The 12,780-nt window shown below is 32.2% G+C and overlaps 1 protein-coding gene across 3 annotated transcripts; it reads right to left on the reverse strand.

Annotated features, from left to right (window-relative positions):
* Positions 1–1,280: 1,280 nt before the first annotated feature.
* LOC106765015 (small glutamine-rich tetratricopeptide repeat-containing protein alpha) lies at positions 1,281–10,803 on the reverse strand. Of its 3 annotated transcripts, none has more exons than XM_014649497.2 (10): positions 10,561–10,803; positions 9,997–10,268; positions 8,613–8,646; positions 7,569–7,702; positions 4,024–4,087; positions 3,333–3,432; positions 2,990–3,153; positions 2,495–2,541; positions 2,368–2,418; positions 1,281–1,777 (listed from the first exon to the last, which is right to left on the reverse strand). In XM_014649497.2, exons 1-10 carry the CDS (start codon positions 10,637–10,639, stop codon positions 1,454–1,456), a joined length of 1,269 nt encoding a protein of 422 aa, XP_014504983.1. In that variant the 5' UTR covers positions 10,640–10,803; the 3' UTR covers positions 1,281–1,453. The 3 variants fall into 3 exon arrangements, with proteins under 3 accessions (XP_014504983.1, XP_014504982.1, XP_022638023.1); XM_014649496.2 differs by having other exon boundaries at positions 4,024–4,090; XM_022782302.1 differs by lacking the exon at positions 8,613–8,646 and having other exon boundaries at positions 4,024–4,090; positions 10,047–10,268.
* Between the last annotated feature and the right edge of the window lie 1,977 nt (positions 10,804–12,780).

Raw genomic sequence — 12,780 nt, forward strand, 5'->3', positions numbered from 1 at the left:
CATGCACAATGAAAAAGGGGACAAATCCACAACTTCAAAAGGTAAAGGCATTGAGAGTGTGTAAAAGCTTCGATGAAGGCATCTAATGGCACTACAGTTGCCTGACCGAGATGATCAATATCGTGTAATCATTGGTCGAAACTAGAACTTCAATAGTGGTAGCGGTAAACAACGACGTTGCTGGCAGCGACAGTAGACGACATCGTTGTCGATAATGACAAAGCGTTAGAGGCGAAAGAAATTTTTTTCTCAAAAGAACCTAGCTCTGATAATATGTTAAGAAGTAGAATTTAAGCCTAATTCAATCTCACAAAACCGACTTGTAAGGTGAGGTTAACATCCACTTATATAATATAAATTGACCTTATCTTTAGTCAATGTCAGACTTCCAACATAACTCGACTAAATGTCATCTTACTCAACCTATTCTTAATCATGTCAGGACCAATATGGTTTTGATTGAACTAGAATGAACCTAAACTTAGCCAAAACTTTAAATGAATTAGACCCATTTCAACTTTATCAAATGTAGACTCGTTCTGACCAAGATCGACTTAAATTTAGGCTAACTTGACTTAAACTAAGATTAATTCGACTAAATCTAAACCTTACTTAACCTAGTCTTAATTAAACCAAATCTAAAATGTATCAAGCCTTACTCAACTAGGTTAGTACTATCTTAGATGACCATGAACATGCATTGATTAAATTGAATGTAAGCTCACCTTAATTCAACTAATCCCAAGCCAACTTGCTTGAGTTTTGATCAACTTGACTCAATCTTGAATCTACCATAGTGCTACTTTACTTGGATGTGGCCTAACCAAACATTTCATAAATTAAAATGATCAAAAAACACATCTATTTTGAATGCAAAAAAAATATTCCATCTATATCCAATCTAAATTTAATTAAATGAACTTAAAACCAAAAATACGAATTTCAATTTAAGGTAATTTTATTTAAATTAGAGTATTATAAATTTGAATAATTATTGATTAAACTTCATAGTTTGCATTTTTTTTTCTCACCCATAATTCTTATAAAAGAATTTCAAACTAATTTTTATTGGAATGTCACAAAAATAGCTGAAAAAAGTATATAATAAGTTTGCGGTGATAAATGGCTTTCAATATGTTCTGAAGCTATAATATTAAAATAAAACTAAATTATATTACAATATCCTTAATGGTATTTTAAGATCATTTAGTTGTCTTTGTGTGATATATTCAATAGCACCATTTGCTTCATAAAACAGGTATAATAAAATACAAATATCAGCAAATGAGAAATAGTATATTTTTCTTCCCAAAAGAATAGTGCCCCTCAAACACTGTATTTATATGTATGATGTAAACACACAAAGAGCTTGGTTAGTTAATGCTGTTGTTGTAATATATTAAAAAAAGGAAAACAAAAAGTAGTCTTTACATTGTCTTAATGCTGAAAAGGCTTAGTTTGGTCCTGTTCTTGGATTGGTTTGATCCTCAGGTGGTTGCCCCGGGTTTACGGTCCTAGATAAAATTTCCATCATAGATTGAACGGCCCCTGTTAGATTCTCCGGAATTTGCTCCATGTTTAAAATATCTGCCCCAAATCTAATTTCACTAGTAGTTTCTTGTTCCCATTCCTCAGTTGGTGGCCTCTGTTGTGAATTTGTAGCGTTTGAGGTCATGTGCCTGAGCATGTTTGCCATTTGGCTGGGGTTAAATGGCACAGAAGAAAATGTGGGTTGTGCAGTTTGGTTTGGACCTTCTTGCGATGATCTTGTTGGATTCTGTACAGAATGAAGAAAGAAATTTGTTGAGTTGAAGACAATATGTTATAGTAAAGTAGCAAACAGTCATCAGAAATATTACATACTGCTCGATGTAGGAGAAAAGTAAAAATGTTTGCTGACATTTTAGAATGAAGCAACAACTGCAATATATTCAGAGTAAACTAATACTGAAAGATAAATGAACAAAACTATATTATTTCCATAATGGAGATTATCTTATATTCCCATAATGAAGTGGGAATATGGGAATTTCTTTACTATTAAACTTCTTTCTTTCATTTTTACTAATCTTTTATTTAAATTGTTTTGAATTAAAAATATTCCAAGAAATAGTAAAATGTAACCAAACACCATTTTAAGTGTAGCCAGAAGTTTTATTTCTAGCTTATAATATTTCAAGGAATACGATTCCTGAAAATATAATATAATTCTGTGAAACAAACACCAATAAATATTATGTCTGAAGAGAAAAAGAAAAGATAACGACGAAGTATATATGTAGTTATGAATCACACGCATCAAATCATGCTATTCAAATTTAAACTATACCATAACTATTTAAATGATAATAGTAATAATAATAATACCTGGTTGTGATGTGCACGGTTTTGCTCTTCGAATAATTTCTGCTCAGCCACCTGTGTTTAAAGGCAACATTATAATCATAGAAAAAGTAACAAGAGAAGCAGAAGGAAAAGTTAAAACAAAACAAACCCGGATATTTTCTTTGACAGAGCCATTATTTGGATCCAACTGCAACGCTGCATATACAAATTATGCCAAGGTAAATACACTGAGTTCGATATTCACAGGATTTAAGATTTCCAAATTCCAAACACCTTGGATCCTATACATATAAATTAATAACACCAATAAAAGTCTGCACACTGAATCATTTTCCAACTATAATTCTAATAAATACTGAATTCATTTTTACCCAAATCAATTCTTTAGACTATAATGTTCATTATATGTTCCAGCAGGGGTAGGAAACCCTAATAGCAAAAAAGAAGCTAACCATTTATGAACTTTCGAGAAAAGTTTAGTTCTGATTAACATTACAAAATTAAGGTGATGGATCTCCACCATTCACCTTGGTAACAGTAGATAACAACAATAAAGTCAACATTATCCGATAATGTCCAGTAAAAACACAATAAAACAGATTACAAGAATAAATTTTGGAGATGAATATAGTTCTTTCCCAACCTTTTCTAAACCCTTTATCAATAGCATCTCTGTAATTTCCTTGAGCATAATAAACCAAACCCAGACGACTGTATGCCTTGCTGTAGTTTGGATCAATCTTGATAGATCTAAGACAATCTTGAATTGCTTCCGAATATTTGTTAATCTGAGTGTAAGCAGCTGCCCTGATATATGTCAAAATGAAGGGACGAAATGTAGTTTCATCAGTTAAATATGCAGGTGCCTAAGCTATTATGAATCGGAAAAACTAACAAACAACTTGCTTTTTCTTTTGAAGTTCTTGTTTCCAGCCTAAATACGTTTTTTTATTTTATTTTAGATAGGGTGTAGACCAGAGGAATACCTGTTGCAAAAGTAAACAGCATTCTTTTCATTGAGTGCGACAGCACAATTATACAACTCAATTGCATCATTGTATTTCTTAGATTGCATTGCCTTGTTACCTGAGTGAAAAGAAAATTTCAAGTACTATATCAAGTTGCGATAAATACCAATATTCTTTATCAAACTTTAATAGATTCAAATTGAAAAACAATCTAATCACACCAATCTGCAGTAAAATATAAAGACGTGTTGGCTTATAACAACTTTAGAAATGTGTTACATTCCATTTTGATTTAAAAAGAAAAACATTGGATGATTAAATTTTTAGGCCTGCTTGGAAACCCACCATATCATTTTTTTCAATTTTAATTTACTTATACATCTTTAAGTAATAAAGTTAGTATCTATATTATATATATATATATATATATATATATATATATATATATATATATATATATATATATATATATATATATATATATATATATATATATATGAAAAAACAAACGTAGCAAGGCGAGGACAGTAATGCAGTGGGAAGTCCCTACTAAATCAGGTCAGGAATGCTACCCACTGATTCAGGTTTTCTTGTTATGCATAGAAATACTACACACCACGTAAATCACAGTTGAGTGTGTTCAAGATAGAAAACTTTTATTCATATAAAGAAAAAGCAAACCTCTTAAAGTTAAAGTCACTTATCATACCTAATGTTTTTAGTGATTCGGCCAAACTCATCAAACAGAACTGCTGACAACCAGATCTTACCATCTCCTACATAGAAGCAGATTTCATCAGAATTAAACAGACAGTTTTACTAAAATTTGTTTTGATAGAACCCATCAGTCCAACGTCGATTGATCTGCACAGCCAACCCCATCAAGTGTATAAGACTTGACTGCTGTTGTAGTATTAAAAAGACAAAAAGAAAGATATTAAATGAATTACATAATAATACAAGAATAATGTCAAAGATTGCAAAGTGCATTATTTTAACTACGTCGAGATAGCAACTGTATATTTATGATCCTCAAGCTCTTATTGCCCACTTCAAGCTCTCAATATCCAGTTTTAGATATTCTCATTCCAATTGGGTAAACATTTGTGTCATTCGACATATTCTTGCTCCTTTTGTATAATAAGATCAACTTTCTCCTTCCACCAAATCCTTTGTTGCTTCATAAATTCTTTATAAATTCCGAAAACAATCACCAAGGACCTGACTCTTGATGGAATGCAATAGAAGAGGAACCACACTGTCATCCTTACCAGTGACACTTTCATGGTTCTAAATGTGAAACTTGAGGTTACAATCTGAACTAGACAGTTACATGAAACTGGTTGATAAACTTAATTATCATACTATGACACATTGAGACATTTCTTTGCCATAAAGTATGGTTAGTCAATTCATTTTATTTTCTCAAAGTCCTCACTAGGATACAATATTGTACATCTCAAGGTATTTGGCAAGAACCCTGGGTTGTCAAATAATTTTTTTAAGACAAAAGGAGCAACAAAGTACAAGGTTCACCTGTGGTAGAGTCAACTAGATTTCCTAAAGATTAGAAATAGCCCTTGTAGTTATCATGTGTTCCTAGAAGGAAATTTAATCTGTTAGGAAAGTAAGAAATTAAATGTAAGATCAAGTGCAAAGTGAAACTTGTAATGAGTTGCAAGGGCCACCCGCCACCTATGAAGATTTGTTGGACATTCAACTTCCTGTTAACGGTTAGAATAATTACATCTATATATCACCATTAAGCCTACTTAGGGTGTAGTGTGCTAGTTTTTATGAGTTGTATCTATAATAGTACCTAGTTTTGCACCTAGGTGTGTAGTGCAATCCCTTAATCTTCCATGTACTCTTGTATCAGTTCTTTATTATAAATAGAGAGGGATCAATCAAGCCCTCTCAAAATATATTTTTCTGTATCAATGTCAACCTCACTCAATATTTCATGAATGAATAAAAGAAAAAAGAAAAAAAAAAAACTGATTGTATTTTCATTTAGAGTTGGAGGGGGGGGAGGGGGATGGTGAGAAGGTAGGGGGGAGGAATTGTATCCACTGGACTCAACAATAGATAGTTGATATCTTAATGGGAGTAAGGTTGATTAGAACAAGTTGAGCATGACATCTACCAACCAACTTGAGGAGTGGGGATTGGAAGTTAGTGTTAGGGTATAAGGTGGGAGGTAATGGTAAGGGTTGGAAAGTATATGAGGAGAAGAAAGGTAGGAGGGAAGTGAGGCCGAATGGTATTAACCATAAAGGCTGACAGTGGAAGGTGTGAAGAGATCTAGCCGAACGGTAGGAGGCAAAGGTACATAAGCCGAACGGTAGGAAACATAGGGAAAGCCAGTATAATGGTTGGAGGCAACGGTAGACAAGCCGAACGGTAGGAGGTAGGGTGAAGAGCTATAACCGATCAGTTGAGGAGTGACTATCCTAACTGGGACAACAGTTAGGATAGGTGGGAAATATTTAGAAATAATTATAGTAAATAAGAATATATCCTAGAGCAATATTCGGTATAAGATATTTACAATAAATAAGGATGTATCATAGGGAAATATTTAGTATAACATATTTACAGTAAATAAGAATATATTCTAGGGAAATATTCAGAATAAGATATTTGCAATAAATAAGAATATATCCTAGGGAAATATTCAGTATAGGATGAGTGGGAAATAATTACTATAAATAAAGTTAGATTCTATTGTTAGGGCAGGCTTTTGATTATGGAGTTTGTGACAGACATTATTGTCTTGTGAGGGAGGTTATGCTCTCAAAGTAATTGAAGGAGGTTGTACTCCCAATTATTATTTACTTTTGTTTATTCAGATAGTTTTATCACCATCAATAAAAGATATCTATTCGTTCAATTCCATTCTTTTATTATTCTTTCACTTGTTTTGAGTGTGTGAGAGGTTGTTCTGGTTAAATTTCGTACTCAGGTACGTAACAGTTAGTGACTAAATAAGTATTTATACTCGTTTTAAATTGCCCAGCTAGCCTAATTATTGAATATGAACACAAAGACCGACTGCACCCACATTGGAAAAACTATCATGTCCAAGGATTGTCTAAACACACATTTTAATATCTAGAGGAGGTCAATAAAATTTTAGGTTTTCTTTATAATTTTTATTATGGTTTTTTAATTAATAAGCTAAATTGTCACATGGGAAGGTGAAAACAACACAAGAGGTGAATCATTCATGTTCTTATAACGGGAAGTAATGAGGCATATAGTGGGAATTAATGATAACACTAGGCATGGCAAAAGGACACACTAGAGGGAGCTAATCACTAGTGGACATTACTTAATTACTTAGTGAAAATTAATGTGGAATTTGGAGGGCCTTATTATGGTAATTGTCTAGAGTGTGACACATAAAATTTAGCCTACATAAAAGGATGTACTTGTAATGCAATGGGACATATAAATTTGAAAGAAAAGTCAGTTTTCAGTTGAGTTATAGAGAACCCAAACTTGATCTTATCGAGTAACCTGTGGCAATCCCCTTCCATTTTCCCATCACACTTGCAACTGTTTCTCAAAACTAATTGCTTATTTTTCAAAAGGCTCTCTCAAGAAACCACTCGAACAAACATGCACTAACTCTAGAAATCAAAGAGAATTTGTTTTCTCTATATTCTTTCTTTGGACTTTACATGTTTTTATATAGGTCTTTGTCGTCCTTGTCTCTCTATCATCTCTAAGAAGTTCCAACACCATTTTCCATCCTTCAATAAATTCCAAGAAGTGGTACAGCATCACCGTTATTTGATTCACAATTTGAATTGGGGAAGGCCAATACCAGCAAAACAATACCTAATTTCTGGAGTTCCAACCTGCTCCATGAAGTTGCTGAGGACATGACAAATTAAGAGTGCATAGAACTTGCAACATTTTTATGAGTTATATAAAGCAAGCAAAATGGTTCTAGGACCACATGTTGGATTCTTGAACAAACAAGTGTGAGGTTAGAAAATGCATTATTTTGGGTTCTGATTACAAATCAGTAGTATAGTATTAAGTTATTTTGAATTTTAAAGTGTGAGGTTAGAAAATGCATCATTTTGGGTTCTGATTACAAATCAGTAGTATAGTATTAATTTAATTTTGATTTTTTTTCCAGTAAGAATTAATTGTCTATGGCAGGATAGAAATAAACCAAATTTAATAAAATAATAACTGTAGTAAGAACAACATATGTTTATACATGACATAATGTCATACCTTACAACCTTCATCAAAAAAAGAACATGCTTTCTCCAGTTGCACCATGTCATCACTCCCATCAGTATTTCTCCTGAAATAGTGATTTTTCTCCAAAGCAGCAAAGAACTGTCCGCACAGTTCATCTTTAGATGCTGCACTCAAATTTTAAGAACATCAATTTAACTTCGAACATTTCAAGACACCAGTTCAGTCCAAAATAAATCTAGAAATCATTATCCGATGGTTGTAATTATCAATCACCTTTGGTAGTTATTATCAAGTTTTTAGAGGATATCTTATCTTTCTAACTATGCAGAATCATCTTTTTTCTTTGACTTAAAAATCCATTTCCCTTTATCCTAAAAAGAAAAGCTTTTATAAAAGTGCACCTTAATGATAAATGTCAAAAAATAAGAAAAAAAATAGCATTCATTACTCATGGTAATATATAAGAAGGAAGTTCTATATGATTTTCAGATTTTTCAAAATATAGCATGCTTTTACATTTCGTTTAATATTTCCCATTGTCTATTTCTTACCCTATCATCAAGGAGCACATTAAAGAAAACCTAAACAGACTCATCTAGAATCTAGATTAACAATAGCAACACCTTGTTGCTGTTTAATATCTTGATTATCAACGAAAATTTTATTCCCTTCCCTTTTACCCATTCACCAACAGAAAAAACATATAGATATGTTAACCACATTAAGAAATTGTCATTCGAAAATTATATCAGAAAACTGCAACCTTTACTTCCATGAAATTGACTATGAAAAGAAGTATTGTGTCAGTCCTTGTCATGTAAGAGAAAACTAAAATCGTTTAGTTATTAATATATGTAGCAATGTATGATGAAGGGGTCTACATCCAAGAGCCTTCTCAAGGTATAACAAATAAAGATTTTAAATGTTACAATTTGAAAACTATAAACCTAGATATGTCTGTCTTTGATAACCTTGAGATGATAAATAAATAATATAAAAATATTTTCTAAATGAAGGTTTAAAAGTATACAATAACTCAAATTTAAATAAAATAAAGGAGACAAATTATCCTACCAAAAGTACAAGGTTCCTGTGTTGAATCTTCAACCTGATCAAGTTACATATAACGAAATAAAATGGAACTGAATCAAAATTTCAGTAATAAACTATTTTAATGTGATTTTTTTATGTGCTACAAAAACAGTGAATGCATAGACATGTATATCATGAAATAACTCAGCATCAATATTAGAAAATTGATTATTAACTACTATTAGCAAAACCAATATTACCCATTAAGTTAAAAGATCAAAATTAATCTTATAATTTCTGCAGCTGCTTAGCTGCAAACCAACTATCTATATTACAGTCACAAATCATCCATCCCAAAAGTTAAGCTATTAGGAAAGTCACGTCAATGGTTCTAAATCACACGACCACGAGCAAGAGATTCTTGAACTTGAAATGTGCACCATGCACAGGCTCAAAAAGGATTGATGAACAGGTACAACAAGGATTCAGGCATGAATCATAACCATAGTTCATAGAGGCTATATCACGTCATGAACCAACTATCCCAAAAGCTTATGCTACCAGGTGAAGATGCATGATGATTTTATATCTCATTACATATCATCACATGTTTATTCACTAAATTAGAATTTATAGTCTAATTTAATAAATAAAGGAGTAAGCTCCCTAGTTAGTCCAAAAACTAGTTATATGTTGTAACCTTAGTCCTTTGAACTATTGAAATTAAAAAAGAAGTCCCTGGAAATAAACATGGTTCCTCATGTCAGTTGAGGCGATAAGTGAGGAATATTACTTTAATAGAACAGATCAGCTTATGTGGCATGTTAAGTCCCTACATCACATAAACATGTGGCACATGAGGTTTGTGCATTTTGGTTCCAACTGCAAGAGACTGCCAATAGAAGACAAATTTAAATTTCCCTGGCCTTTTAAAGGTTACTAGGTTATTGACAGGAATTTTATTTTAAGTGACTGATTTCTGGTTTTGTTCAGTAAAACTTGAGCTCCTTATGATAGGTTTTCTGGAAGGCTTCAACTTGTTAGCCAGTGTGAATATTGAAGTTTGAAGTTATATTTCCATTATTCAAAATTTGTGTTTTATTCTTCCTTCTTGAGGTAAATCCCGATAACTTCAATAGTTAGGTACAGGGATAAAACAAGATGTTAAACTATGTCTATTTGAATGGTTGGGTAAATCACATATCACATGCTCACAATGCACTAGTTAAATGAGAACGATTCAAGAAAAGTGTGAACCATGAAAAATGACATGCACGTTCCAATCAACTGACAGATGATGGAAAACATTAATTCAATCCGTCAAAGAGGAAGGCCCCACCAAAAAAAAGTAAAATATAACAACCAAAAATGTTAACGAACTAGTCTAATGCAATGGCATATGAGGGTAAGTGTGAAGTCAATTAACCGTAGATTTTGACGCCTCGGAATGATTCATCCCACGAGCAGGATTCTCACCAGAGAATGAACTGGAAGCATTCGCGCAATTCCATTGAGTATCAACATCCGACTTTCTAGTTTCATTTTGCTTGTTAGCTTCAAGAGACTTGAATATGTCAATCAAAGATTCAGATTTCCCATCATCCCCATCCACAGAAGAAGAATTAAGTTTGAAAGCCTCTGTCAAACACTCTCTAGCAACCTGAATCCCCTCAGCATCAACCCCGGGACCCGGTTCAACTATTCCAGACGAACCAAATTAGAGAGCATGCAATGATCACAATAAAAAGAAAAAGAAGAAACAAAATTGGTAACATAAATGAAAATCATACAGCACATTCTGTCCACCCTATTAAACTCAGTACAATTAAAACGACAATTGGCAACTGGAACCTAATTAATCACGACAAAGAAATCTACCCAGTTGATAAAATAGGTCAATATGTATAGATAGGCGATAAAGATAAAAACTTGCAGTTGCAGTTAAATTGGAAAGTGATTCTTGGTGAGGAATGAATGAGAAGAAGAATACCAGAATTTAGGAAGTGGAGGAAGGCACGAACTATACGACGAGAGAGAGGAGAATCGGTGGAGTTGTGATTGTGAGCCATACGATATCGCAGAAAGAATGATAAATTGCTAAAGAAACTAAATGAAGATGAAGAAAATAGTCATGCTTTGGAGTAAAAGAATGTGTTCAGGAAAGTTCGAAGACTAAGCAGCGAATCTAGCCTTTACGGGTTGAAGACGCACTAAACGAAGATGTTTTGATTTTGCACTTTCACGAATTTATTACTTTAGACAAATTTCACTCACATTTTTTATTTTATTTTTATTTAACTTTCTGCATTTTCTATTTTAGATTACATTTTATAAAAAATTTTGAGAAACACAAACAAAGAATATAAATGTATTAATAAAGTATATTTTTTTCCGATGGCATAAGTTAACCATTTTTGTTATTTTTATTTATATGTTTATACATAGAGTGGGGGACAAGTGAAAAAAAGTAGATAAAATTCAACGGGTGAAATTTGAGAAGTTTAGAATGCACTTTAAGAATAAATTAACCTAATATAATATTAAATATTACTGATTATCGATTCCAACTAATGAGATTTCAGAAACTTTAAATAGCTATATTAGCTAAAAAAATAGATAGATTATTAAAATTCAAATATCAATATAAAAATATAAAATATGTAAGGATTGTAACAAATGTGTTTTATTGATTTGGAAAGAGTAACCAACGTACAATATATAGAATATACAAAATACCTATGGTCTCAGTAGACAAAATGATCATACCAGATGCCTTAGTTCCCCAGGTCACAGATGAGATTTTCACTGTGGAACAAGCATTCAAGTCATTTATCGCTTGGCCTAAACATTTGATTGGTTCAGTTTCTGACCCCCCGGTATGGAATTCTTCTTTACACTTCTCAATTTTAAAGTTTACATGTTATTGATGTCAAAACTTATCTTATTTTTCCATGTAACAACAGACGCAAGCACAAGAAAAGATTCCTCTATCTGAGGATGATTCTCTTGGTTCATTACAGCTACTTGCTGACATCCTTGAAGATAAGCCTTTGGAGGTTGAATATGATTCTAATGTATTTGGGAGAGTCTTTGAGGTCCCATTATACCTTCATGGCTTAGATGTTAGAGAGCTTGCTTCAGGAATACAAGAGTTGAATATTACAATTATTCAGCTATGGATGATGTAAGTCTATGAGCAATTATTTATATATCAAATTGATTTGTATATCAAGTATCCTTATATCAAAGTTAACTTTTGATTTCAGGTATTTGTGTGGGACCAGTAATAGGTTGGGGCACTCTGATGATTATGGATTCATTGATCTCGAATCCATACGAATCAAATGAATTTGATCACATAAACACAAATCTCATAAGAAATTTTGCAAGCGGCAAGAAAATATATTTGTTGCCTTATATATCCGGGTAAGTGAACTTTGTTAACATAATAAAGTTCCATATGTGATTTTAAAATATAATAGTTAAGTTATTATGAATTTCAGGCGCCATTGGTAGCTTCTTGTTATTTCTTTGCACGAGAGCTATGCTTTATGGTTATGCTCATTGCACATGCCTCCTCCCACAAATCTCAGACAATTAGTTGATTGGTAAGAACCTCAATGTTTGAACTTTATTTTTTTATATAAATGAATGCTAAAACTCTTTTTTTTATATATATATAGTTCTATTCCAGCAAGTATGATGATGGTTGGGAGATCAATTACAAACAGTAGAAAGATTGAATGGATTTCTCTCAAGGTTTGACATATGCTAAAGCCATACTTTCTTATAGTTGTTTTGTTTTAATGTTTTTCACTAACTATTTACAACTGTGATGATATATTGTAGTGTAACAGACAGAGTGGGTCATATGAGTGTGGATACTATGTAATGTATTGGATGACCCATATTATTCGTTCTCATATCACAAGAGGTTGGGAAACGGTAATATTTAACTTTAACAAATTTTTATTTTTTCCAAAATTTAGAATTCATATACACTAATTAATATCAATTGTCTTGTGCAGAGGTTCAAGACTACTACATCAGTTCCTGAGAAGCCACTATCATTCAAAAGGAAAGTTACTGCAAAGTATATAGTTAGATAATATAATAGTTCTTAGTTACTAGATTTAAACATTGTATTTGATTAGATTGTATTTTATTAGACTTTGTACTTTATTTGATGTTAAAATACATTTCAACATGT

The sequence above is a fragment of the Vigna radiata genome, chromosome 6, assembly GCF_000741045.1.
Source record: "Vigna radiata var. radiata cultivar VC1973A chromosome 6, Vradiata_ver6, whole genome shotgun sequence".
Classification (NCBI taxonomy): Eukaryota; Viridiplantae; Streptophyta; class Magnoliopsida; order Fabales; family Fabaceae; genus Vigna; species Vigna radiata.

Coding starts and splice junctions, on each gene's coding strand:
- LOC106765015 (XM_014649496.2), bottom strand. CDS start 10,639: ATGGCTCACAATCACAACTCCACCGATTCTCCTCTCTCTCGTCGTATA. Junction 3,433..4,023: donor CGAATCACTAAAAACATTAG/GTATGATAAGTG, acceptor CTTTTCACTCAG/GTAACAAGGCAATGCAATCT. Junction 3,154..3,332: donor GCTGTTTACTTTTGCAACAG/GTATTCCTCTGG, acceptor GACATATATCAG/GGCAGCTGCTTACACTCAGA.